The following is a 27,971-nucleotide window of genomic DNA, read 5'->3' on the forward strand; positions in this document are numbered from 1 at the left end:
AAGAGTATAAAACTTTTAATGGATCAGTGCATCAGTCATTGATGCAAAGGGAAAGGAGCAAAGGGGGCTATCATTGTCCCAGGTGCTCAGAGCTGCAGAGATGATCTGCACAGAGCAGCAAAGTGGGGGTACACACAGAGCTGCAGCAGCCTTTGTTCTCCAAGGAAGGGACCAACACGTGGAAAAGCAGTTCCTCTCACTGTCCATTTGCTTTCACTCTATGCTGCTTCTTCCTAGTAGGCACTTTAGGCCGCATCATTTTGAGAAAAGGCCGGACAGCCTTCAAGGGTCTCCTCTGTGCTTGCAATGAACGTTTCTTCTTCAAAGCAGGTTGGGGCAATTTCTGCTCTTTGTCAGCTTTTGATTCCTCAAGTTTCTTCTTTTTTGGCGGAGGCTCCGAGATGATGGGATCAGGGACAGCGGACGGAGCTGCCGCCTCCACAGCAGGCTCTTCATCTGAAAGGAGAGAAAGGTGCTGTGAGAAGAGCCTTCTGCAGGGAAGCAGCCTGCGAGGGCAGGCCCAGCCAGATCAGCTGAGCTCCAGCACTACGTTACCTTTCTGTGCCTGAGGGATGGCATTGGAGAACTTCTTGAACTTGGCGATGAAGAACCCATCCATATTGTGCGTGTGGGGGTAGAAACGCCGCGTAGACTTGAGGGACGGGTGGAAGCGACGGTCCTTGAACCTGTAGGAGGCAGTGGGGTGAGGAGTGATAGAACGCCTCTGCTCAAACCTGGCCACCGAGGAGCAGTCACACGTGCAGCTTGTGACCCGGCACGCACCTGGTGAAGCCTTCCTTGCCAAAGTCCAGGCCTGTGGCCACCAAACGGACATTGCGTTTCTTCAGGGCATAATCCACAACACACTCATTCTCCTCCACCTGCCAGAGGCTAAGCATTAGGATCCAAAACCCACCATCTCCTGAGGAGGAGGAGGTGACCACAGCAGATCGTGGTAGAAGGCACCTACCATGATGGAGCAAGTGCAGTAGACAATGTAGCCCCCTGTCTCTGAGGCAGCATTGACTGAATCTATGGCGCTAAGAATTAGCTCCTTCTGCAGGTGGGCACAACGCTGAATATCCTTCTCATCCTGAGGGAGAAAGAAAGGTTAGGATGCCACAGGCACAGGGAAGCACCCCAGGCCTCTGCTGTGGATGAGAGAATGACAGGAAAGCAAAGCACATATAATGTACAAGAGTCTGAAATCTTCTGCAGAAGTAGTCTCAAAAAACTAGCCCTGGTACAACACACAGAATAAGAAAGAAAAGGAAAAATGTATTGTAGGTATCTCTTAAGAACAAAGCTGCCCCCAAAGGCTTTCCTCTCATGACTCATACTTGAGTCTGCACTTGCCACCCACCTTGTTGGTTTTGACAGCAGGATCCTTGGAAATGACACCTGTTCCACTACAAGGAGCATCAAGCAAGACACGGTCGAATCCTCCAAGAACCTACAGGCAGATGTAGATTTGGAATTACACTCACAGGTGGGGACTCAAAACAAGGCCAAGACTAGAAGGGAAACCGGAAGACTGGGAAGGCAGGAAACACTCCTTCTCCCTCCTCCCTGTCCGCCTTCCTGCCTCTGTATCAAATAACAAACACACTCCCCAGCAGCTCTGCTCATCCTCCTGTGACAGGTGACTCTGGTGAGCGCGACTTCACTAAAGGGACAGCACAGCAGCTCTGGGTTAGCACTGCAAACAGGAACGTACCTTGGGGAACTGGCGTCCATCGCAGTTACTCACAACAGCATTGGTGACTCCCAGGCGGTGCAAATTCCCTACCACGCTACGTAGCCTCTCAGCACTGCTGTCATTAGCCAGGATCATCCCTGTGTTCTTCATAAGCTGAGCTGCCAGAGGGCAAAACACACCAGCAAGGGACTGAAAACCTCACGTGCCTTTGTCTCCAGTGACAGCCACCCCCTCCTTTCCTCGAGTTCAGTCCCCCTCTATTCCCCCTTTCTGTGTGGACCAATGGAAATGCCTCACTTGACAGAGCAGCCCTCCCAAGGCTCCAGGGTGGTACCTATGTAGCTGGTCTTGCCTCCTGGGGCACAGCACATATCCAGGATGCGCTCATTCTCCTGTGGAGCCAGCGCCATGACAGGGAGAAGGCTGGAGGCTCCTTGCAGCATGTAGTGTCCAGCCAGATACTCTGGGGTGGCACCTGGGCAGGGAAGGCAGAACAGAAGATGACACATGAAAGAAAGGGAAGCAGGAGCGGGTGAGCTCAGCCCTGTACGGTAAAGGTGATCTCACCAATGGGCACAGTGGAGTCATAAATAACAAGTCCCGTTTTCGACCACTTCCCCAAGGGGTCAAGATTCACGCCACGGTTGATGAGAGCCTGCAAGGCAAGGAGAAGGGACTGAGACGCTGCTCTGGGGTACAGGCAGCTCAGGACACAGCCACTGGCTCCTGCTCACCTGTGCCAGGTCCCGCCGACGCGTCTTCAGTGTGTTGGTGCGAATGGTGACAGGGCGCGGAACCTCGTTAGCCTCCAGGAAGTTTATCAGCTGTATGGAAGAAGGGGCAGAGAACAGAGGTAGAAATGAATTCTCAGGGAGGCAGCCAAACCCCCATTGGTCAGCACAGCCATGGGCAGGGCAGGATCCCACCTCAGGGAGCGGGAAGATGTCCATGAGCTTGGTGAGCAGGAAGTCGCTGTAGGAGTAGTAGGCAGCCATGTCCCGGCGCAGCAGCGCGAGGTATTCCTGCCGGGAACGCCCCTCCTCCCGCTTCACCCCAAAGTCCTGCAGCACCTCCATGTTGCCCTGGATACGCTGGTGAATGACGTGCAGGTCAGGTGGCTCAGCAGGTGGGAACACCGTCAAGGAATCACCAATAGCCAAGGAACTCGCACAGGGGATCTTTAGAAGTACAATCAGCCGTGCTGGACACGTGCGCCACAACAGTGCCTGCGCCAGAAAGGCTCTGCTGGAATACTGCTTCCATCAGAGCTCAGCAGATGCAGGATTCAAAGGATGAAACTGGACAAAAAAGTTCACAAGGCAGAACTAGAGGGTGTTTAAAAGAATTAGATAAACAGAGCAAAACAGAAAAAAAAACCCCAACAAATGTAGTGTTTTAATACTGAAAGCATTACCTGCAGAAAAAAAAGAGACCAGAAATTCCCCAAGGGCAACCAAGCGGTATAGAGGAGAGTAAGAAGGGAGGCAGGAAATTAAAATCACCAAAGTCCAGCAGCAAGCACTTTGGATGCCAGAATTGCTGAATTCATCAGCAACTCTGGGAATGGGTTACACAAACACCCACCAGGAAAATCAGGGTAGAGAGGAACAAACCACATAATAAGTCATCCATATGTATTTAGGACTAGAAAGGAAATTAGGGCAGGTTCCAAGCCCCATACAGGGCGTCACAGATTTCCTAACTGTGCTATACAGAAGCACAGCATTATACACTATCTATTAGGACAGCTCAGCTAAAAATACCATGTCATGCAGAGACACTTTTGCTAAGCAATATGCATGATAAAAGTCCAAGGGAAGCTCTTTGGTTGTATCCAGGCCCCGTGCTGCATCATACACATGGCTTATGGATGTCACAGATAAAAAGGATATCCTCCTTCTCAATCTCTTCGCTAGTTGGCAGTTTAAATTGTTCATCTATATCCAAGTTGAGCTGCAGATCAGGCCCCTCTTCTTTCTGTCCCATTTTCTGCTTGCTTGCCTCCTCTGCTTCCTCTTCCTCCTCGCTGTCATCTTCACTGAGGCCTTCCCTAAGGACAAAGAACAGGATCACACAGCTGCTTCTCAACTACCATTTCTCAGATGGCACAAAAGACAGAAGAATAACAACACAGGCTCCTCATCTATCCAGGAAAGGCTCTACACACTCACCTGTCAGGCTTCTGCTTCAGGGCAGCTTTTTCAATAGGCAGCAGCTAAGTAGAGACAAAAAGACTAATCAAAAACCATCCACAGTCGTCCCCTTCCCACCATCTGTGAAATTTACTTGCTCTGTTTAAAAGGGACAACAAACAAAAGCACTGAATGTTATGCTGGAATCGGCTGCTAAATTTGAAATCATTCTTGTGAAGGAAAGAAGGGGAAAGTTCTCCACCACCTCACCACCCACTGCCACTAAAGCCATCCTTCCCCCCCAGGCCTGAGGGGTCCCTTTCAGCCAACAACACCAAGTATTCCTTGTGTAATTAAGGGCAAGAAGTTCCTACCTCTTCTTCCTCTGATGATGAGGCACCGTAATCATCCACCATCTCCTCGCTGCTCCCATCCTCCTCCTCCTCCATCTCCCAGCTGCCCTCTTCCACCTCACCATCGCTGGATAATTCCACGTGATTTCCTTTAGGTTGGGTTTTCTTGGCTTTGGCTGGAGCCAGCCACTTGGAATTGCCATCACTGAAGCCAGAACGGCCACGGGCAGTTTGTCCTGCTGCCTTTACAGCACGTTTCTCCTTCTGTGGGGACAGCTGCTCTTCAGCTAGAGGCAGAAGAAGCAGTCAAAAGTTAGGCATTATTTCCAAAATCAGCTGCTCTGCTTTTTCAGTTGTTACACAAAAAGGCCTTAGTCCAAGTCCTGAGCTGCCTGTCCAGAGGGAGGGACTGCTTGCTCTCTGCATCTCCTAAAGTACTGGGCATATTCTCACCTCTCCCCCAGTGGACCTTTCAGGAGATCTAACTAGAATTACCAAATTAAAACACTGCCACAAAACTCTTATGGTATTTGCTCTGACATATTATGGTACCTTCTGTCCCAAATCCTTGTCTAGCCTTCCTTCTTTCTGCTTTAGAAGTTTCCTCAGCTACACAAGATGTAACACAAAGACTTAAAACCTCAGCTATAAAAGCAGCCTGCAACAACCTTGCTGTAAATGGAGAATAAGTAAAAAATGAATTTAACGTGCAGAAGAGAGACCTTTGACTAGTTCTTCAGACAACACTGCCTCCTGGCATGGCAGCCACCAGAAATCAGATAGAACTCATTGTTATTTTCTATTACAGAGAGCCCAAAAGAAGGCCAAGATGATGAAGGGTCTGGAGGTGAAGCTGTTTGAGGAGCAGCTGAGGTCATTTGGTCTGTTTAGCCTGGAGGAGACTGAGGAGAAACCTCATTGCAGTCTGCAACTTTCTCATGAAGGGAAGTGGAGGGGCAGGCACTGATCCTTGTGGTGACCCATGACAGGACTTGAGGGTACGGCAATCAAAGTTGTGTCAGGGGAGATTTAAGTTGGATATCACAAAAAGATTCTTCACCCAGAGGGCACTACAACAAGTTCCCAAGGAAGTGATCGCAGCACCAAGCCCGTCTGAGATCAAGAAGTGTTTGGACAACACTTTGAGGAACGTGGTGTGGCTCTTGGGGTGGTCCTGTGCAGGGCCAGGAGCTGACTCAATTATCCTTGTGGGTCCCTTCCAACTCAGGAAACTCTAGGATTCTGTGATTTAAAATAATGAAATTCCACGTGTCCCTTGCCTTGAAAACGGTGGCGGCAGCGCCCGGTGGGAAGCAGGACTGAGGACCGCCGGCCCGTCAGTCCGGTTCGGACCCGCTCCACTCACCCGTCGGCTCCCGCTCTCCTCCTCCTCCGCCTCCTCCGAGGGGCCTCCTCCCCGCCGGGCCGCTGCCCGCTCCCAGCCGCCTCTTCGCAGCCCTGCATCGGGAGGGGAAGCGGCGATGAGCCCCGGTCCGGCCCGTACGGCCCGGCCCGCCGAACCGCCCCCCTCACCTCTTTCTGCCGTGACTGGAGAGCTTCTTCCTGCCGCTCTCCGGCTCTGCGGGAAGACACGCGGCGGTCAGACGGCCGCAGGCGCCCCGGGGCGGCCGCGGGCCGGTCCAGGCCGCACTTACCTGGCGGCAGGAAGCGGGCCAGCTCCACCTCGGCCCCGCGCTGCTTGCGGGCCTTGCGCCCGGGGCCGCGCTTCTCCTTCCTGGTGGGGTCGAGCTTCCGCCCCATGGCCGCGCCGCGGGACCCCCGCGCGCCGCCGCCACACGTGCCGCGCTCCCCGCCGCCCCGGCGCACGCGCCCGCCGCGGGCCCGCCCCCGCGCCGCCCATTGGCCAGTGACCCCCATCGCGATCGCTGATTGGCCCTGCCGGCAACGTCAACGGCGCGGACCGCCCGCCCCCGGGACGCGTGGGGCCGCGGGAACGGCGGCACCGGGAGCGGCCCTGCCGGCCCCGGCAGCGAGGGAGCGCGGTCCTGCAGCCGGGGCAGGGGGTAAACAGCCCGAGGCAGGCAGCAGAGAAAGGCGTGGGGAAAGGAGTTACAGAATCACACTGTTAAGGTAGGGGCGCAGAGGTTTAAAGATCGAGCCCAAGACCCATGCCAGGGGCAGGGACACCACGCCTGAGACCAGGTTCCTCAATGCCTTACGGAGCCTGGCCTTAAACAGTGCCACGGTAGGGGCATCTACTGCTCTGCTCAGAAGTCCAGGATGCCCCAAAACCTTCTCTAATACAGCATAAAGACATGACTACCTCTTCTTTCAATGCTGAGTGACTAGGTGTGATCCAGCATCAGATGGGGACTAAGACCAAGTTAGATCCCTTCAAGCTGCTTTTGTCCCTTGCCCCCTATTCCCTCTTTCTTTTTAGGAAGCTCCAAAAATGCCAAATGGCATGTATGATGGTAGTGCACTCATGATACTAGAGACAACAAAATAAAATACAAGGAAACTTTATTTTTCAGTTTTATCAATGTTTTGCTCTGTTTTTTGTTGTTTTTTCATTGTTTGCTTTTGTCTTCAAGCTGCTTATTAATTGACAAGTCCGGTCAGTTTTTGTATTAAAAAGGATTTCGATGGAGGTAGCTTTGTCTCTGTCCTGGCTTTTGCTTGGTCTTGCCTGCACACTTGTCTCAGTAAACAAACTCAAAATAAAATTAAGAACGAAACTGGAATTCCAGGCGGAGGCAATGAGCAATGCAGCCAGGTTCTCCATGTAACAGACATGGCGCTGGGGCCTCCAGTCACTATATACAGAGTCCATCATCCATCCATCCCCCTCTCTCCTAAACACACTCCTTGCTCCAACGGGCTGGCTGCAGAGGAAGGAGTTTCTTCTCCTTCCAGAGACCTGAGCAGCAGCTTCCATGGAGGGAAACAGCACCCAGTCAGGAATGTCAGGCAGAGGGGTAGAGTGTGAAGGGTGGGCTAGGGGAGTCACTTCAGCTTAGCCGAGAGGTCAACAGCACTGGGCCAGGAACTCACTGCTGCTGGGCCACCTGTAGGGTGAGAGAGGAGGACCTGAGACTCAGGGGCTGGTCACCAGAGCCCAGCCGGGCCCACAGAGGCCCCTCCCCCCAAAGTCCCTTACTGACCAGAGCGGGTACGTACTTGTTGGGGAGGGGGCGGCGGCGGGGGCTCGCTGCTGCGGTTGGCCAGGCGGCTGAGGATGTTGCGCTCAGACATCTGAAGGCGCACTGCCACAGGTGGGATGCGGGCAATTGTGGCGGGCAGACGAGTCACATCTGCCTTCATGTCACTCAAAAGCTCCTCCAGCTGCTTCAGAACTACAAGAGAAAGGGACATCTGTTCGGACGGGAAAGGGACACCCCAGAGGGGACAGCGCTGCTCAACACCTATGCTGCCCCTGTTTAACACACCGCATTACCTTTGTGCAGCACAGCATTGGCTGGTTTATTCCCAGCCATTGATTCCTTGGACAGGTGCTGGTGGCTCTCAGCCAGGCATTCCACCTCTGCAAAACGTGTGTTCAGAGCCATGGATGGGTGAGATGGGTCTTCGGACATGTTCAGATAGGCAGCTCGTCGCAACTGTTCTTCGATCACCAGCGCTTGTTCCAGGAGCTGCAAGGTGGGCAGGAATGAGTCTTTCAGCAGCTAACTGAGAGGGAGCCTTGTCTGTACCCCTAGTCTCTCCTGATGCAATTCCCCACCATCTCATAAGGCGAGATTGTGTAGCTGAATCTCCTTTCACCAGCCGGTTTTACTGATTAGCCAGAAACAATAAGGGCTTCATGAAGCAAAGTCAGATACACAAAAAAAACAGGGTACATTTGGTTTAACAGACTACAACTCCTCTAGTATTTTCATTCCTCCTCCAATTCGTTTTACACATTCTTTTTGAGGCAAATGGGACAGTGATTACTCTTTGAACCCAAGGGAAAAGTATTCCATCCTATTTATAGAAAGAGTCTAAAATCTTGTAAGCATTTGGAGAAATCAGCTTGAATCCTGTCAGTGGAGAACTCACCATTCAGTCTACAGTCAATCAATGTTTTGCCCCAACACTGAGACCTACGTGGCTTTTACTTGATTGTAAATCACTCCCACAACTAAGCTATGTTCACTCCTAAAGAGGATGAAGTAGAGACTGAAGGCAGCCCTTTCAGCAACCACAGTTCTGTTCAGGCACATGGAGTGGGTTGCAGCAGACCAAGCAGAAGCTGTGATGAAAACAACCGCTTGACCCTTAAGCCTCTTGCTTACCAGTTGTTCAATAACCATCTGGATAGAGACCACTGAACCAAGCTCCCCAATACCATTTCCAGAAAAAAGGGAGCTCCTATCATGGAGCAACTGCATGATCCTGAGATATATTGCTTTTTTTATTACCCCTAAAACAAAAGGCATTGCATACATCTTTCACTTTCTTGGTGAAAACTCAGAATTGCAAGAACCTGTTCTTAAGAGATCCAGGCAGTTATCACACTAAAGCGAAATCCTTACCTTAAATCTCCTTGCCAAAAACTTATTCTTTATTTCCAGGAAATTACCCCTGTTCATCTCACCCTTGAAGGGTTCATTGAGGATGGCGTAACGTGGATCATTCTGAATATCCTGCCAACGGGCATAGCCATGACTGAGATGGGATGAGCTCAGGCAAACAAACGCAGTGAAAACAAGGGAATACACAGCCCAGGCAGTACTGTTCTCAACAGGGAGTGGGGAAAGGGGGTACAGAGAGGGGACAAACAGGAGCCAAGGAAGGGGAATGAGAACTATGTACTGCTAAGTCTTAACTATGATGCAGGAAGCTCCCCCTCCCACCATCACTTTCAGTCTTGTGAAGATAAAGCATTCTCTCACTTAACCTATGCCAGTCAAATCCAGAATGGTCACTTTCACTGTGATAAATTATGTGCAAGGTGGGAGAATGTGTCTGTCATGGCAAGGATACTTGATAATCCCAGCTAGGAGCCAGTAGTCATGACGCCGATGCCAGATCTCATAGGTCTTCTTGGTGACAGTGGCAGCCCGCTCTTCATTCTGCCAGAGGGAGTGTAGTTCTGCAAAGGCGAGAGACACCAGAACAATTGGAAGTTACTTCACAGACATAAGCAGGAGCTTATAAACAAGTCCAAGAAGATAAAGATTACATACCAGTGAAACCACCATCTGCTATGTTGAACATGAAGCGCTGCTTTACTGCCTTCTTGTGCCTTTCATCTACTGACTCTTTCAGCATCTCTCCATTCTGCAGCATCACCACATCTCTCTTATCATCATCCTTTTTCTCATCTGTACACACAGGAAATTATTAAAACAAACATGGTAGATAATGCCAACAAGTTGGAACCACAATGAATTCTTGCAGAAGAAGGGTTAAGGAAGAGAAGGGAGTCATCATGCCACACCTTTCTCATCCAGAGTGATTATAGGAGGGTCAGGGGGATTTTCAGTAGCTGCTCTGTCTTCCACTTTCTCCACATCAGCTGCAGGAAAGAAGGGGAACATGAGATGTACAGGAACATAGCAAGTCCACAGTTTTGTTCTTCGACCAGTGAAACCCAATACTATTCTGTAACTTCCCACTGATTTTCTACATTTAAGCCTCTTTACGATCACATGCTTTGTACCTTTGCTTTCTACTTCCATTGGTTCATCTGGTCTTTCCTTCACTTCCATTTCCTCTACTTTTTTTTCATCTGCTTCAGTGGAGTTCACTGGGGATTTTGCTTCCTGGGGGGGTGTCTCCACAGGCTGAGCACACTGCTGAGGACAGCGAGCAGTGAAACACAAAGTATAGCAGTACATGACAACAGAACACAGTCAAAGTCGTTTGAAAAGCAAAGACACACAAAACTGTGAGGCCAATTCTGAGGACCAGAGAATTATCTTCGAGTATCACTCTAAAAACTCATCTCTGCCTCAGCTGAAATGAAGCGGGGGGCAGAAGTAGAGAAATTCGCAAGAGAAATTACAAGGCAAAAAAGCCAAAACTCACCTCCATAGGGGCCTCTGTTTCAGTAGCAGAGGCACTGAGCTCCTTCTCTGGTTCAGAAGGCTCTCCTTGCTCCTTAGTACTTGCTCCTTCTTCTACTTTTACTCCATCTTCTGTGTATTCCCCATGCCAGAGCAGCACAGCAGACAAGAGAGAAGCAAATCAGTAAGGTCTTCCCCGTTACCAAGACCACTTCTTTGCTCCCAGAGATCAGGCTCATCAAAATGGAACTAACATGAACCTCCCTTTTCCTACCCACTACAAATGCTGGGCTTCTCACTGATATCAGTTAATCCCAGGAAAGCCAGTGTCCTCTCTTGCCTTTAAGGGCTTGCACATGTCTTTGGCAGCCCTCCTAACATGAGAGTAAGTTGATCTGCGTCCACTGCCAGACCCCACCACCACAGTTCCGGTGAGGGGAACAGCCAGGCTAAGGTCAGGACGCAGGGCTGTACAAGAGGGGAGCCCTCACCAGGTGGAGGAACAGGGGCTGGTGTATTTGGCTGCGTATCCCCTGGTGTCGAAGGAGTTGGAGTTTTGGGAGAGGGTGAGCTGGGCTGTGAAAGTTTCTTGTTCTCCTCTATCTCTGCCAGTTCTGGCATACTCCAGCGGCCATTCACATGCTCAAATTCCTGCACCTGCACAAGAGGGAGAGAAAGATGTATCACTGGAGGAGTCATACAAAACTCATCCTTACACCTGTAGAGGCAGACCACTGAGAACACAAAATAGTAGATGTGAAAGAAGAGGTAACTCTCCAACTCAAGACCCCAGTGACTACAGCTGTATGTATGGCCAGCAAAGGCCACATTGCTCAGCTAGGCACCCACCTTTTTGCGTATAAGTGACATGACCCCAATGCGAGTAAGGACATGCTGTCGAGAAAGACCTTCCCGTGGGACCCCATCTGCAAAGGTCTCTGCACCATCAGCTCCAGGTTCACATAAATGGCGCATGAACAGCGAGACATAGGCCCTGCAGCAATTGAGAGACAAGCGATTCACCCATAAATTGGATTACCTGGAGACATGCATTGTCAGACCCCTTCTAGCACATAAGGGAAATTACCCCAAGACTCTTAACTCATAGCAAGAAGCTCTGGGGCTCCAGGCTCCTTTAAGGGAGAATTTCCTAACAGAATCACTACGTACATAGAGGACACACAGCTAACTCAAAAGTCTTGAGCCAGAAACAATCATAAACTCAAGAAAGACTCTGGGAGAATATTCATTACATGCTTGTAGAGCCATGCTACTCCTATAAAACCATTTACTTTTGGTGACTGAAGAGTCAGATCCAAGTAAGAGAGTCAGCAACAACCCCAGCTTATACTTCATTTTCCCACAAAGAATCAACCAATACGTTAAGGAAATGTAGTTTCCAAGAAAAGGGCCAATTCTCATTCTTCCCTGACAGATCTAGTTGCTGTCAGTCTTCCATGCCTGCCTACTGCAAACTCACTTGAACTCTTTCTCTGACTTGCCACGGAGGTCCCGAACAAGCCACTGAGTGGTGAAGGCATCTTGAGGTGGCATTCCATAGCGCATGATAGCATTGAGGAAGGCTTTCCGCTGGCGAGCATTGAAACCCAACACCTAGAATGAAGGAGCAGACAGATGGATATGGCAAGAGGAATACAGGAGCAGCTGGGATGCAAATGCCTTCCCTGGTACAACTTACCTCGATGTTCCCTCCCACACGGGCCAGTAAGGGAGGCAGAGGCTTATCCTTATCGTTTCTCAGGCCCTTGCGGCTAGGCCGACGAGCTGCTGAAGAGAGAAATGCAGCTAAGTAAAAAGACGATGCACAGCATATTGCTGTGTGAATACTGCCCCAGCAGGAGAGCACCAACAAAACATATAAATTGCCCAAATCAAGTCCCAACTGTTTCCACACTCAAAGCAACCCAGGAACTCTGGCTCCAGTAGAACTTACCTTCAGACCTCTCATCAAAGTCCTCGTCTCCTTCTTCAGAAGCAACTGAATAGTCTGACTGATTATCTGACTGGTCATCCTGCCAGTCTGAAAGAAAAACAGCACGTGAGCCTGAGACGCTACTCCGTTACTTCCCAGCAACATATACTTACACCCGTTTTTCCCTCAGAGTCCTGTGGATTTGTACCTCTATCCTCCTGCGAGCCATCGTTGTAGTTAACTTGCTTGCGTATACGTTTGCCCTTGCCCAGATTCCTGGCCAGATCCTCCTGTTGTTGCTCATAATGGTGACGGAGCAGTTTCTCCCAATAATCAGGATCCACTGACTCCTCTTGCTTAATAATTTCCCGTTCAACCTCCTCTTCCTCCTGCCAGAGAGGTAACACACTTAGGGCCCTATGCTCCAAGTCCCAGCCTGTCATAGCAGATATATGCCTGCCTACTTGGCCTTAAAAGCTACAGAGCTCAATTAACTTAATTGATCCTCCATCACTCAGGAGAATGTATTAGCTGACATCCACCTCATACTCACCCCCATCTCCTCCTCACGAACCACATACTGGGCCACCTTGAAGGAGCTGAGATACTCATTCATGCCCTGAAGTTCTGTATCTTCTGTTTCATCCTGGTTCCGATCCAACAGACGCTCAATTGCTTTGTCATCATAGTGGATGACACTACTGTCCTCACCTTCTTTGTTATCCCCTGAAGGAAGAGTACAGGCACCGTTGCTGTATCATCTCAATAGACTAGGAAAGGGAATGCCACCCTAGACCCTCTTTGCATAATCAGCACTGTGTCTACAGTCTCTCACTAAATAAGGAGCCAGTTCTCCCCACCCCCTTCAGTTCTACTCCCAGGCACTCACCCCCCTCAGTAGCCTCATCCTTGAAGAGCTCTTCAGTGCCAAATTTGAGAATGTCATCAAGCTCCTGTTTGGACATGGAGCCTGTCTTGGAGCCCAACCCTGGTCTCACTACCAGATGAGTTAGCATCATCTTCTTCTTGGCCACCTGAGTGATACGCTCCTCCACTGAGGCCCTTGTCACAAAGCGGTATATCATCACTTTCTTGTTCTGTCCAATTCTGTGTGCACGGCTGAAGGCCTAGAAAAGAGATGTGCTCAGAACAATTTAGAGCTGCATAAGCAGTAGTCTGATATACCCCACCTACCTCCACAAGCCTCCCACCTGCCTTCATATTCGCTCTTAGCATTAGTGAAGGCTATACCCTGGAAGATTCCTCCACTATTTCACTTCTCATCTACGCCATCCTCACTGCTCTCTCTAATTTTGTGTATTTCTAGAGGGGAAATTGCTCTTTCTGATGATTTAATGACTCCTCTTCCTCAGGATTACTCCTTAATGAGTGATCTCATTCAGACTCACCTGGATATCATTGTGGGGGTTCCAGTCTGAATCATAGATAATCACAGTATCTGCTGTGGCCAAGTTAATACCAAGACCCCCAGCTCGAGTTGAAAGCAGAAAGCAGAACTGCTGAGCTCCAGGAGCTTAGAATAAAAAAAAAAAAAAAAAAAAAAGAGTACAAAAATAATCAAGAGTGTGCAGTACTCAAAGAAGGATTTGTAATTGACCCACATCAAGTGGCAGGGAATTGCTACCAATTTAAGATTCCAGGAAAGCAATAGAAGACTTGGGGCACAACAATCCCATGAGTATTAAGCACATAACAAGGCAAGCTTTCATTTTACAGAAAAAGTAGGTGACTATATACCATTGAAGCGATCAATAGCCTCCTGACGCATGTTCCCTGTGATTCCTCCATCAATCCGCTCATATTTGTATCCTTCATGTTCCAAAAAATCTTCTAGAAGGTCCAACATTTTAGTCATCTGCATATAAGAAAAACACCACCACAGAGGAGTGAGAGACATGTGGATACCAGATCAACAGACTTCTTTCTCAGAAAAAGTATTCCAGGCCTAAGGGTTTTTCTCCATATACCTGAGAGAATATGAGCACTCTGTGACCTCCTTCCTTCAGGTTCTTTAACATCTTCTGGAGCAGCAACAGCTTTCCAGAAGCTCGAATAAGTGCACTACCATCATACATGCCATTTGGCATTTTTGGAGCTTCCTAAAAAGAAAGAGAAAGAGGGAATAGAGGGCAAGGGACAAAAGCAGCTTGAAGGGATCTAACTTGGTCTTAGTCCCCAGCTGATGCTGGTTCACACCTGGTCACTTAGCTTGGCACAACTGCAAGGTATAGCACTGCCTGTATGAAACATCAGTGCTACCCTGTGCCTGTTCTCTTGCAATTTGACTCCTACATACCCTCCTCTTTTCTTACTTAGCCCCTATTCTCACAGTCTTCACCACCTCACATGAGTCAAAAGGTATCTCCTAGTTATCATATAAATGTGCTGGAAAATAAATGGCCTTCCAGCATGTTGGGTCTAAATAAAGACAGAATGAAAAAAACCACACAGAAGCAAAAGGAGAGAAATGGGAACCCCTCCATGCTTCACCTAGGGAGCTAACTGGCTTCCTGACAACAGCCAGCAGGGAATTTGCTTATACAGGGTAAGTGACTGGACATACCATAGCAGCCACAGGAAAGAGGTAGGGGTGGTTACAGCACTTCTTCAGATCCATCACAACATTGAGCAATGAGACTTGGTTACCACCACCCCGTGCATTCAGTGCCTCAAAGTTTCTTGTCAAAATGTATTTATAATATTTCCTGAAAACAAAAAAGAAAATAAAACAATTCAGGCAGTTGTCATGAGAATGACTAACCTACTCTTCTCTTGCTAAACTCTGCACAGCCTCTGGCATTACTACCAGTGGCACTCACTACCTCTTTATCCCTAACACCAGAGCACAGGATTAGTCCTTCCTCTGCTCTAGTGGCAGCCCACTGTGCAGAAAACCCTGCAGAGTAAGGATAAGGCTGTTCAGCATCCTCTTTGGAACTGCAGAGCAGAGAAACAGTAGCTCAACAGCAGGCACGCTCTCTTCATCCCCACACTCACTTCTGCATGGGACTCAGCTCCACTCTGACAATGAGTTCAGTCTTAGATGGCATATTCTTGAAAACATCAGCCTTGAGACGCCTCAGCATGTGTGGGCCCAGCATGTCATGCAGCTTCTTGATCTGATCTTCCTTGGCAATATCTGCAAACTCTTCTAGGAAGCCCTCCAAGTTACTGCAGGGAAACAGACACTCAGCAAACAGCACAAGGGAAAAAGCAAAAGAGCAAGTGAGGGGAAAGGAGTGACAAGACAGGCAAGGCTGACTTGCACTGCAAGACATACTGGAATCTCTCGGGCGTCAGGAAGTTCAGCAGGTGGAACAGTTCTTCCAGGTTGTTCTGCAGGGGAGTTCCCGTAAGCAGCAGCTTGTGCTGGAGCGAGTAACCATTCAGCACACGGAAGAACTGGAAAGGAGAGAGCAGGGAAGAAAGTGGGAAAATAAACTAAAACACACACACAAATACATCAAAGACTTATTAAGTCATAGGCTTACAAAAAAAAAAATCTAGAAAGTTGACACCAATCTAGAGTTCAATTTAGATCACATCAGCTGTTTGGACAAGAGTTCCAAGTAGTTCACATTCCAGTCAGGGTTACTAGAGTGATCTTATTTGGATCATTGTTCTGCATAGCTAAACTATGACTGCACCAAATCCTCTGAGCCATCAGGTGCTAGTAGGTTTCCTTTGCTCTTACAAGTTACACAAGTTACAATCTCTTTCAGACCACAAATCATTTCTAGACTGCTGTACTATGTATTTTTTCTAGCTAAATTAGTGTTCCACATTCCTACAACTACTCTGCCTTGAGAATTCTAGAAATAACTAAGTCACTCTTCCTATTCATATCACTCCTGGCAGTGTTCCAGAGCTCTGAACAAGCAGAGGAGAAAAAGAGCTAAGGGTTTGCCAATGTGTCTTGAAGATAATTTGCACTGGTTTTCACAAAAATGAAGTAATTCCAGACAGATGTAGTGAGCAGTTAAAGTACTGCACTGAAAAGCACAAGTATACCATGTTCACCTGCACAAATTGATGGTAAAGCAGTAATTTATTTTTGAGATTGGCCATTTCTTTGCTTATCTTACACTTAGCATGATACACGGTCAAACTTAATGAAAGCAACTGTACTAGATGGCAAATAAAAACCAACCACTTATATTTTGGTTATTGCACCAGAAGAGTACTTCTAGTGGCCTCCACAGGGATTTATCCTATGTAGTTATAGTTTAAATATTTTTATTTTGGAATCAAATGTGGAAGTTACTAATTATATCTGCAAAACTTTAGGAGATGACCCAAATTTGTCAAGAAGCATCTGACCTATCTATCTTGCAGCCAAACACCTGTAAGCTGTTCTTATAGGACAGGAAAGTGCTGTAGAAAAGGATTTAATGGTTCTACATAGTGTCATAGTGTAACCTTGAGCCTTTACATCCTCTTTCAATTAATGAATATTAATAGTAAGCATTCATTCCTACTTCCAATGGTTTCAATGCTAAGCATAGAATGGCATTCAGTCTTAGTGCCTACAATAAAATAAGATCTAGAAACTGAACTGCATGCACAGCTGTGATGTCTCAGGAAGACACCTCATGCCAAGATCCAAAACACTAAAGCTATTTAAACAAAACCAACAAAAAAAGAAATCAAACAGCATTTTTGTCTTACAGTCTCCAAGAACCTCTAAAACCAGCTTTCCAATAATAATTGTTTTTAGCATACTAAGCACTAGAATCCAGCTGAAGACTGACAAATCAACACCAGAATTAAGGCACAAGGCCTAGGGAGGGGCTGGATTAAGAAAGTACAGTCAAGTCTACTCGATTCAAACAAGCTTAGTTAAGGTGCAGCCTCATATTAAAGCAGTGATATGGCTTTCAGTACCTACCTAGGCATTTTTGAACACCTCTGCCTACCTTCAGTTTCTGTAACACCTAATTAGTTCTGCGACAAAGCCAGATGAACGCAGAGAACAAGCCTAGTCTGGAAGCAGGGTAATTTTGCTCATGGAGCATGTTTTATGCTCAGCATGGTAAATCTTTACAGAATAGAGGTGGCACAGGTATGTGATCTGCTTTCAGAGAAATCACTTTGTATTTGAGAGCAACAACCACATCCAGGTTTTTCTGTTTTTCAGTCTAGACCAATTGCCCATTCACCTGGAAAGCAAGCTGTTTTAACCAGTGATCTGTATAAGTAAAGATGTTGCCAATGATGACTGATCTCCAAATGCAGGCTGTTGATTTTTCTTTTTAATAACACATCAAATTTACTACTGAACAAATGACTAAGAGCTGTCTCTCTCCTCTGCAACATATGCCATTGCCCATGAACCACCTATGCTTCTCTGTACCTTAGACTGGTTGTTCTTCAGTCTGTGAGCTTCATCCACAATGAGACAGGCCCAGTCAATAGAGCCTAGTATGGCCATATCAATTGTGATCAATTCATAGGAGGTGAGAAGCACATGGAACTTGACAGCAGCCTCCTTCTGCAAAGGAAAAGGATGAACATGTAATGGGATAGAGGATGTAGTGTTCCTCCATAAAGTTATCCTGATGAGCCACGGTCAACACCACATTAAAAACTTTCATACCTGCAGTCTCCTGTCACAAGTCTCAAAATGCTGCCCAAGTAATTTCAGCCTTTAAATTCCTTATTGCTCTCAACACATGTAAGTCTCCTCAACCCCCTCAGTACCTGCTATTTTTTAACAGATACCAAATACCCTAACAAAGATGTTTAACAAGTAAGTAGTGAGTAGAGGCATGTTAGAGAATTGAGATTTTGAGATTTGGAGAAGAGTGGCTCATCAGAAAGCTAAGACTTCAAAAGATATATAGTTTACCATGGAATTTTAAATTACTATTAGTACTTAAGGCTGTTCCATTTCAAATGAAGGAAATGAGTCTATCTGCCTCTGCCACTGAAAATGCTTTAGCTTCCATCTTGGTTTTACTAGGAAGACTTCAGTTCTACAAAAAGTAGCCACCTAGGTCAGAGTCTTCCTTCCTGTCTGGGCACAAAATGCAATTCCTCACATGTCTCGGTACGGCCTGTCAGCCAATTCTTCAGGATGAAAAGGTTCATACTTTTTTGTATACTTGTCTTTTATACACAGCAGCAATTCTGACATCAACTTAGATCTGTAGAAAAGATGCACAACTTCACAGGTTAAGTAGGGAAGACAGAGGGACTTGCCTAAGGTCAGTATTACCTTAGTCGACTATCTTTCTCCAGTACTAAATCAGTTCAGACTAGCAGGAGTGTTTAAACACTCCTGTCTATAGCAAGAGTCTGAACATCCACTTGTCATCAATTTGCAGTTATTTCCCCTTGGAAACGACAAGCATAATCAGTTTTCAGGCATAGCAGAGTATCTGAACCTCAGCTGCTGAAAGTCAGTCAAATGCATCTCAATTTAGGCTGTGTTAAAGCAGAGTTCTGTACCTTCATTCTGGATGCCTTTTTGCCTCCACGTATGGCATTATCCTCAAAAGTGAACTCATTCTCACGGATGATGGCCCGGCTGTCTTTGTCCCCGACGTAGGTCACTACATACATATCTGGGGCCCACATCTCAAATTCTCGTTCCCAGTTGATGATTGTAGACAGTGGTGCACTCACCAAGAAGGGACCCTTTGAGTGGCCCTACCAATAGAGGCAGTAAGAGCATTAGATGACTGCAATCACTAATACAGGCAGAATCTCCCTGGGCAGTGACCTCCCATCTCTCACCTCTTTGTATAAGGAATACAGGAACACTGCTGTCTGCACAGTCTTTCCTAGACCCATTTCATCAGCCAAGATTGTATCTGTGCCCTGGGCCCAAGAGAAGCGCAGCCAATTCAGTCCTTCCAGTTGGTAGGGATGCAAGGTCCCCCCTGTTACGTCGAGGTACTCCGGTTGCCGGTCATATTTCACTGTCGGCTATAATGGAAAGAAGGAAGAGCTGGAATCCTTTCACTCATTTAGATAACAAGAGTCCTTTCTTAGCCACCCTTATATTCACTAGTACAAATGAGGCTTCAGAGAAGACAACCAGACTAGGATCTAACCCAGTTTCCAAATGGCCAAAGGCAACCAACAAGAAGCCATTTTTGTTTGTAAAACCCTTTCACCAAGAGCTAGGGAGTCTGACCCAATGGACACAGTGGACCTTTGTCTGAAGGCTCTCTAATGCCATTTATTCTTTCGGCTATGAGGGAGCTCCAACCATATGTGTTCACTCTTTGGTTTCCTATTTACCTGCAGGCACCCCAAAATAAGCAGCTCTATCAGATGGCTCCAAAACAAGAAACAGTAACTCACATCTACTGTGGGAGTCTCAGGGGGTCTCTCCAGTTTCCGCATCTTCACTTTCTTTAACTTCTTACCAGGCCTGCCCTCTTCACCTCGCATCAGCTCCCTATGCAGACACAGTCCCAAGTACACGTAAGTTTAATGGCTTTTTATTAACAGATCCAGAGAAAATTATTGTAGAGAATAGGAGGGCAATCACCCAACTCAAATAGGCTCAAGCAAACAGGGCTGGAACCTTCCTGCACTGGTAGAGAGGCACAAGGTCCCTGCCCAAAGGCATAAGGAGTCAGCAACAATAAAATGCTTCTTGCCCATTTCCATCTATTAATCCAGCCAGTGCTAGAGCGTGATATACTGAAGTACTTTCTCTTGAGGGAAGGGAAAGGTAAACAATCCCTAGATACTTCTCCTACCTGTGATTCCAGTAGGCTTGCTTGTAGAGATCATAATCTTGAATATCCACATCTTCACTTTCCCAGGATGCCTGGTCATAGGGTAGGTCTCTCCATTTAATCAAATAGTGGACATTCCCCTTCTTATCCACACTGCAGAAGAAACCAGTAAGTCTCAAGCACAGTGAGATGTCAGTATTCCCCCAGTCCATTCAAATGGAAGGGAAGAACTCTTGGTGAACGAGCAGAAGCAGAACAACAATGTCTGTCATACCAACAAAGAACTCCCACTGTTTCTCCCAGTCATACTGCAGTTTAGCTCATCCCCTTCTCCCTTAGTCCTGCTTAAGGTCTTTGTTGAAAATCCTCTTTGTTACACCCCCTACCTATGATTAAGGATCCTGTGGATCATCATCCACTCTGGCTTGATCCCGTATCGATAAAAACGCTCTTCCATCTCAGCGTATTTGGGGTCCTTGTTTTTTCTCTTTCGGCTTTTCTCTTCTTCCCCTCCAAAGTCTCCCGATGGTGGCTCATCCATATCATTTTTGCGTTGGTAGTTACGAAACATGACCTGGCAGTGCAACTCCAGCTGCAGTCAGGACACAAGCAGTCAGTAGATGTTTTAGCCTCAACTGTCCACCCTTATGCCATATTTAGGCTCCTCCACTCACCTGCAACTCCGACACCCAAGAGCAGTGCCAGTAGGACATGCCCTGCCATTTGACAAAGAACTGCCTTTCAGGCCGACCCTCCAGAGGTTTTGGTGGTGGAGCATTAGGGTCTGCATCAGGTGGACGTGGTGGTGCAGGGCCAACTGGGGGCTGACCCCACTTCCAGATCAAGATCTTCTGCACCTTTCCTTTCAAAGCTGGGCACTGGGAAGTTAAAGAGAGCTTGATGCATCACAATGTATGCACTCTAATATGGAAGCACTGAGGAGCAGAAACAGTCGGTTTTACAGTTTCACTACACAGATAGAATTTGCTAGGCTTGACAAGCCCAGTAGTCTCCCCAACTACAACTTCATTGAAAGTCTGAGCAAAAAATATTTTGCTGTAGAACTAAGGGCCCAACATAAGCAGCTTTTTTTTGCTCATCACTTTATGAAAGCAATTAACACCATTTATACTACCTATTTCAATAACTTTCTGGAAAAGTGTGGTATTTCTCCTAACCATCTACTAAGAAAGGTCTTACCATTACAAAGCTTACAAGAGTGCAAAACCAGCACTCAGTTGTCTCAGCATCAGTTTAAATTACTTGAAGCACTGAATTTACTTGCACTTGTTCTCCCGCTTCTACACACATAAGGGAGCCCAAACAAGTGACCCCTGACATGCTGGACTAAAAACTGCCCAACTACCCTGCACAAATCTCATGAGAACCAAAGGCTACAGCCTGGTTCTTCCCAATGTCTGGAGAAAGCAATCAAGGCACAATACTGCTACAAAAAGTCAGGCCTTTAAGCTTTATGACAAAAGTGTATGAGGAGACAGTCTTCAAAGGATCGTGTATTTCCATGGAAATATGAAGATCCAAAGGGATTAGATCAATCACCTCTTGTAGCAATAGGAGAATGGTACTAGCAGAAACTCACAGTGCAGCGAGGACACAGCCATTCTCCATTGGGAATCTCAGGCAGTGGGGGATTCAGACAGTGGATGTGATAGGATGAAGGACAGGCATCACAGCACAGCAGCTCTCCTCCATCCTTGCAGACTCTACAGAACTCCATATGGTGGTCATCCTCTTCCTCAGCATCCCCCACTACATCCTCCAGGATTTCCTCACCTTCCGAGTTATCCTCCTTTGCTTCCCACTGAATGCCTTCTTTTTCCTATGGGAGAGGGAAATCAGAAAAACAAAGTGATTATTTCATTACCACAGAAACAACCCCAAGTCACTTGACATCCCCCTCAGACATGATCTCTTGCACCATTTGAGGACTCCAATACTCACACAGTGTGGGCAGCTCCATTTGCCCTCTGGAGCTTTCTCCATGTCTGGGTCCAGGCAAACCATGTGGTAGGCACGAGGGCAGGTATCACACAATATAATTTCTCCTCCCTGCTGGCACACCTCACAGTAGTCCTGGTGATCAGTCTCATAACCATCCACAGCCACTGTGGAGTCCTCCTCACCTGCAGAGGGTGATGAGGAGTTACCACAGTACAAGCCACAGGTACAGGCTTCCTACAGCCAGGGAGGGTATTCTCCCGGAAGCCTACATAGCCATCTAGAGATCCAGAATACAAAACTCTTATTCCATGTAAGTGAATAGGGCAAGAAGAAAGACCTGGAAACAGAAGCAAAACAAGTGCCTTTGTGCCCCCTTCCACCCATGAAACAGAAGGTACACTTAAGGCCAGGAAAATCCAGCACTGCACCTGTTTCCCTAAAAAAGAACTCCTGACAGAACTTCTGAAAACCTTTTCCTTATTCAAAATAATATCAGGTTCTTCACGATCAAGTCTACCTCAAGTACACTGTTAAACATCAAAACTCCACACAGACATCTCTCTAATCTTCCTACACATTTAGCTGTGCTTGTCTCCAACTGTTGGCAAGTATCCTTACCTTTCTTTTTCTTCTTCCCAGCTTTGAGTTTTTTGCGACTACGGCTACTACGGCTTGTAGATCCATCTGAAACAGAGTAGCTGTTGATGCTTGCATCATCAAAGTCTGACTCCACATCCAGATCATCATCTTCACTCTGAGGTAGGTAAGAGAAAAGCTTTGTTACTCAGACACACATGCTGAGGGGCAAGCAATCAGACACATCCCCTGGATTACTATCACATCATGACCTCCCTCCTCACAAGGTCAAGAAAGGAGCATCACTTACTGATGATCTTTTACGCTTGGAACCAAATCCTCCCAGTTTGATTTTCAGTGGTGCCACCTTCTTTGTTTTAGGTTTCTTGATATCAGGAATACGAGGACTGGCCTTTGGCTTTCTCCGAGCATTGGGTCCTGGGAACACAGGAGGCAGAGTCAGAAGGGCTATGGCCTTGACATCACTCATGTCTTATCCTCCTGCCAGACTCTTCATCTCACCTTTGCCCTCCTTTGTCTTGGCTTTCCTGAGTGGCACGTCTACAGGGGGCTGCGGCAGGACAGCATCCACGTTTGTCACCATACTCTCAACTACTGCAACAGCTGCAGCTGCAGCAGCTGCCACAGATGCACCTGAACTTCCCTTGAAGGGGTTGTTTGTGCTAAACTCCCTCCATTTGGCTCCCAGTACCATCATCATCTTCGACACTGCTATTTTAGGGTTCTTGGCTGCGATAAGTGGCCTGTGTACAGTTAAGTAATGAAGGAAAGGTTACTGAACTACCCTGAAATCCAGATTATTCCTCCCCACCACCACCCTCATCAGCACCTTTATCTCAAGCTACATTCCTTTCTAATCTCTGATCTCAACAGGCAATGAATCTCTCCACTCTCATCCTTTACTATGTGAAATATGGAAATGTTTGGAGGCTTGGAAAAAATAAATGGAATTTAGCATAGTAGGGAAGAAAGGGGACTGGGAGAACTTGCATCATCTTGATGACTGAAAGCAAAAAAGCTAGCGAACAATTATTTTACTGTTGCTTCAGTTTTCACTCTAGGTACTGCTACTAGTGTGCTTTAGGTTCCAAAATCAAGGAATCTAGTTTTTGCCCCATCTCTTTTTTTGTTCCCAAGTAATTTTGAGTGTAGGCTTGCAGCTCACCTGACAAACTGGCTGAAAGCTTTGTAGTTGGTGAGCGTGCGGTAATCCTCCTCTGTGAAGATGTGATCAATATCCTCCATGCCCCAATCTTCCAGGAGCTGAGCAGATGACTTTGGCTCCTATGAAAAGAGAATCATGGCAACTCTGAGCAGAGCTTACACACACACATCTTCCACATTCCACAGATGACCCAGGGAATTTTGTTCCCCCACATCCACTTATCACTACCATAGGACACAGCTGCAATAGCAGATCAGTGGAAATGAAAAAAGTAATTCCCTGTGTGCTTAAAGAAGTAGAGAAGGAAGAATGCAAGGTGGGAAAAAGGTGAAGTCAAGAGTCTAGTGGAAGAAGAGACTACACAGTCCCAACTCCCAGTGCAATCACTAAGGGAGAGCACAATGATCCCCCAAATCAGAGACAACATGGGAATGAGAAGCAAGCAGTTAGCAGGGCGGCTTCTTACCTTTGAGTCATCATCTTCTTCCTCCTCTTCCTCCTCCTCCTTGCGCTTGGCTTTGTTTTTCTTTTCCTTCTTGGGTCCTAATTTCTTCTTTTTCTTCTTCCCAGGGGTATAATCACTGCCCTCACTGTCAGAGCGCAGAACCTCTTCTTCTTCCTCCACAAACTCATTCCCCTCACCAGAGCTGTCCCCCAGCTGGAGAGGGAGGGAGAGATCAGGCATGAGAAAATACCCTGGATAAACAGTTTTGTGTTCTCTCCCCAAGCTCTACAGGATTCATTCAAAAGATTGCTGCTATCAGCCAACAACAACAGTAAGCACCCTCACCCTATATATCCATATTTTAGACTGTCACCTTAGGCATCCTTTTTCTTACCTCCTTCTTCTGACGCTTGCTGAGCTTGGGCACTTTGGGTTCCTTCAGTTTCTTGGGCTTCTTCTTCTTCTTGATTTTGGGAGTGTCAGCCTCTGATAGAAGCTCTTCTTCTGGCTCTTCTTCAGGTTCTGGATGTGAAGGGGTGACATGTCTTATTCAACGCCTTTCTACACAGTACAGTATAGCCCCCCTTCACAGAGACCAACTTGTCTTCTTGCTAGGTGCTTACAACTCTTACTGTTACCAACAGATACACAAAAATTGTATCTTAAGGTACCACCAACATGGTTGTTCCCTCCACCACCTATTTCCACAATCTTGCTTCTCCAAGCAGAATTGCACTCAGAACTTGGGGACGAGAAGTTTTTCGTAACTCAACAGGAAGAGGAAAGAGCATAAAACAGATGGCCACATTTAAAAGGGGCAAAACAGTGAATGCATTTGAGAACCTGAGTAGGATACTGTTTCAGTCCACGGACCTCCAGGAAAAAAAAAAAAAAATCTAACCACTTCAGCAGTACAGAACATCCTACAGCTGCATGCAAAATACAGGCCAGTAAGCCACTACTTTTCCTCCTCCATAGGAAAGTTGTTACTCAGCAACTCTATTCTGATCCAGATTAGACAGAACCTTCCCCCAGCCCCAGCAGCTAGCAAGCTGACTGCCTGGCCAGAATACATGCCAGTTCCCCAGCACCAATGCACACTTCCATCTGTGTGCCCCCGTTCCTGGCTGCCCTTGGCCCGAGGGGGCAGAGGCAGCCAGACAGCCGTTCCTTCTCTTTGTGGCAGGCTGCAGGAGCAGCGCGGCCACCCGCCCTCCCCTGCCGCCCCGCCCACTGCACACAGCCAGAGTCACTCCTTCTCCCTCCAAGGGAAAATGGCCTCCTGACCACCCGAGCTGGGCAGGATGGAGGAAGCTACAGGTCAGAGGAGCTACTGCAGCCGGGGTTGAAACAGCACAGATAAGAAGTCTCAGAACCTGAAGTCCCATGCCTGGCCCCTGCCATATTCCCAATCAATGGATGTCTCTGCTCCCATAGTACTGCAACACCAGGTCCTTCAAGGATCATGCATCTTCTCCCCCAAGTTCTGATTTAGAGCCTCTAATGACCCACCCCTTCCAAGGTATCACCTCAACCTCTCAATTTTGCAGTGATTTTACCAGTTTTTTGCAAATGGATTTTCATTATTGATAATCCCATACTGCCCAAGATCTCAAGAGGTGCCAGAAAACTCCAGAGACAAGGCTTAAGAAAAAAATGCCAAACTAACAAAAAATCCAAAACTCCCACAACACCATCTTCCCTCCTCCAGTTATGTTTCTCATATATGACACAACACTTCAGCATGAGTTAGTAGGAAATCCCACACTTGTCCTACAACTGACTATATACATCACTCCTTTTTCACAAGGAAGCGAAGAATTCAGATGCATGTCCACTGAGCAGGTCATCAACAGCAGCAGCAACAAGAAAAAGCCACAAACCCGAAGAAATCCCAGGGCTCTAACTCAAGCCTCATGTTGATGATGAGGATGCAAATACAAGGGAAAAAAGCAAGATACAAGGACTAAAAAAAAGCAAAGGTGAGCAAACAGCACGGAGTAAGAATCCTCAATAATTGGGTGTGGTGATGAAGGAAAGTGGGTCACGCAACAGCCCAGGGCAGTTTTCTCTGGACGTCAGCTGGTCTTAGTTCCCAGATGAAAGCAAGCCAGGCAACCTGCCCTTTCACAGGCAGGTTCTCCTCTTCCCCCTCCCCATTCATGAAAACTGAAACTCGCAAGCATTTTGGTACCCCGGTCAGAACTGGACGCTCTGCCTCCACCTCCTCCAAGCACAGGCTCTGACAACCTGTAATGGCTTGGAACAAAGTCAGCTCCACCTGACACAAAGCCTCGAGCCTCTCACTTCAAAGCAGCCCTGGGACTCGGATATCAAAAACATACGTGTGGCTTGCAGAAAAAAAAAAAAAAAAATTACATTCCCCAACACATCACGCATTTCACATATTCCGCTTGAGACCAACATTATCCCCACCCCACATGCATGCCCTGCAGGCCCCCCATACCTGGATGCTGGGGGATAGTGTTGTTCAACAGGATCTCCATCTCATCATCATCACTGCCCCCTGAGCATGGTGATGGAGATCCAATGCCCGAAGCCATGTCCTCCACACTGGGGGAGGCCTGGGCTTACACAGGTTTTCTGTCGTCTTCTGGCCAGTCTGGTCAGTACTTCATTGAAAAGAAAAAGAGAAAGTTACAGCAAACCTGAACTCCGTTCTCCCAAGCAATAGTGCTACTAAGAGGATAAGTGAGAAAGCTTAGACAGCAACTTTACTGGCTTTGGAACCTAATAGAACCACTGGCAGCAAGTATCAGTTTAGAGTTGTGATAAAGCAGGCTTTGGAGACACTAGATATTAAACGGAGTCAGCAACTCATCGCTAGCGAGGAAGCCAAATTAGCTGTCCTAAAGGAAAACTCTCTCGTCCTCTGCAGCCAGGTGCCCTCGGTTATTTCTGCCTTGGGCCAGGAGAAGGCAGAGGGACAAGCAAGGCAGCCGGGCTTCCAAAGGAGCCCCGGGGCCAGCGAGGCGGCTGTCAGCGCGGTGCCCTGGCCAGCAGTCCCAACCCGCCCCGAGCTGGCACTGCAGCGCTGGCCCAGCCCCTGCCCGGCCGCACACAAAAGGCCGGGCGGGCTCGGCGGCCCCGCTCCGCCGCCCCCGCCCGGAGCGGGGCTGCGCGGCGCAGGGCGGGGGCGGGGGGCACCGTCTCCCGGGCGGGGGCGCGGGGCGGGGCCGGGGAAGTCCGGCGGGCGTGCGGCGAGGGGCCGCCGTTCTCCGGGGGCCGGCGCAGGCCTGGGCTGCGGGCACCGGCGAACCGGTTGCGGGGCGGGGGAGGAGGGGCCGGACCCGTCCTGCGTCCGCCCGGGCAGGGGGACGGCGCGTCCCCGGAGGAGCTGCGGCCGGAGCCGACGGGGCGTCCGGCGGCGAGACGGGTATGCTGGCCCGGACGCCCCAGGAGGCGGCAGATGGCCTTGCCCGCCCTCGTTCCCTCCCGGCTCCTCACCCGGCTCCGGACCCCAGCTCCTCTCTCGCCGCTGCCGCCGCTGAAGGGAAAATGGCTCCGGCCGCGGCACCGCCTCTTAAAGGGGAAAAAAACCCGGCTAGGCCCCGCCCTCTCCCGCCTACATCCCATAATAAGCACCAGGACCCTGGCAACAGACCCCGCCCCCGTCTCCCCGGCAAACACACACCCCCTTCCCCCCCCCCCCCGACATCCCATAATACTCACCCTCCCCTCAGAACTTCCCACTCACTGCCCGGCCCGGCATCCCATAATAATAACCACCCCTCCCGCCGGTAACATCCCATAATACTGTCCCCCCCCTCGCCCGCACCTTCACCCCGAGAAACATCCCATAATACTCCCCCACGCTCGCACCCCTTCCCTCCGGCATCCCATAATAGTGACCCCCACCGAGAAACATCCCATAATACTGCCCCCCCGCCCCGCGCGGGACCCCGCGCGCCGGGGCAGGGCGCCTCCCGGGGCTGCCATCCCATAATAGGCACGTCCCCCTCCCGCGGGGAGAGCGC

The 27,971-nt window shown here is 48.4% G+C and overlaps 2 protein-coding genes and 1 non-coding gene across 8 annotated transcripts; all 3 read right to left on the bottom strand.

Moving 5' to 3' along the window:
• Positions 1-6,011, bottom strand: NOP2 (NOP2 nucleolar protein). The gene is made up of 16 exons (XM_053935919.1): positions 5,840-6,011; positions 5,718-5,763; positions 5,551-5,642; positions 4,206-4,471; positions 3,871-3,914; positions 3,592-3,749; positions 2,626-2,825; positions 2,434-2,523; positions 2,267-2,354; positions 2,034-2,174; positions 1,718-1,857; positions 1,364-1,453; positions 971-1,093; positions 784-881; positions 556-686; positions 1-456 (listed from the first exon to the last, which is right to left on the bottom strand). The coding sequence occupies exons 1-16, from the start codon at positions 5,943-5,945 to the stop codon at positions 197-199; spliced, it is 2,073 nt and encodes a 690-aa protein (XP_053791894.1). The 5' UTR covers positions 5,946-6,011; the 3' UTR covers positions 1-196.
• A 640-nt stretch (positions 6,012-6,651) lies between these two features.
• CHD4 (chromodomain helicase DNA binding protein 4) lies at positions 6,652-27,686 on the bottom strand. Of its 6 annotated transcripts, none has more exons than XM_053935913.1 (40): positions 27,667-27,686; positions 26,441-26,606; positions 24,368-24,495; positions 23,995-24,186; positions 23,529-23,647; positions 22,865-23,106; positions 22,653-22,780; positions 22,385-22,520; positions 21,767-21,948; positions 21,405-21,644; positions 20,479-20,682; positions 20,191-20,396; positions 19,826-19,957; positions 19,422-19,518; positions 18,849-19,040; positions 18,561-18,761; positions 17,464-17,601; positions 15,391-15,512; positions 15,108-15,281; positions 14,674-14,815; positions 14,078-14,209; positions 13,848-13,965; positions 13,499-13,623; positions 12,979-13,216; positions 12,643-12,815; positions 12,298-12,478; positions 12,111-12,221; positions 11,856-11,944; positions 11,637-11,770; positions 11,006-11,150; positions 10,648-10,813; positions 10,179-10,288; positions 9,811-9,946; positions 9,589-9,666; positions 9,335-9,472; positions 9,132-9,240; positions 8,681-8,813; positions 7,603-7,798; positions 7,326-7,501; positions 6,652-7,213 (listed from the first exon to the last, which is right to left on the bottom strand). In XM_053935913.1, exons 2-40 carry the CDS (start codon positions 26,535-26,537, stop codon positions 7,196-7,198), a joined length of 5,778 nt encoding a protein of 1,925 aa, XP_053791888.1. In that variant the 5' UTR covers positions 26,538-26,606; positions 27,667-27,686; the 3' UTR covers positions 6,652-7,195. The 6 variants fall into 6 exon arrangements, with proteins under 6 accessions (XP_053791888.1, XP_053791891.1, XP_053791889.1 ...); XM_053935916.1 differs by lacking the exon at positions 27,667-27,686 and adding an exon at positions 27,442-27,533 and having other exon boundaries at positions 11,856-11,941; XM_053935914.1 differs by lacking the exon at positions 27,667-27,686 and adding an exon at positions 27,442-27,533 and having other exon boundaries at positions 9,811-9,943.
• LOC128784859 (small Cajal body-specific RNA 11) lies at positions 10,482-10,620 on the bottom strand. The gene has a single exon (XR_008429660.1). It is a non-coding gene; the product is annotated as a small Cajal body-specific RNA 11 (non-coding RNA).
• Positions 27,687-27,971: the final 285 nt, after the last annotated feature.

The sequence above is a fragment of the Vidua chalybeata genome, chromosome 2 (assembly GCF_026979565.1).
Source record: "Vidua chalybeata isolate OUT-0048 chromosome 2, bVidCha1 merged haplotype, whole genome shotgun sequence".
In the NCBI taxonomy this organism is placed as follows: Eukaryota; Metazoa; Chordata; class Aves; order Passeriformes; family Viduidae; genus Vidua; species Vidua chalybeata.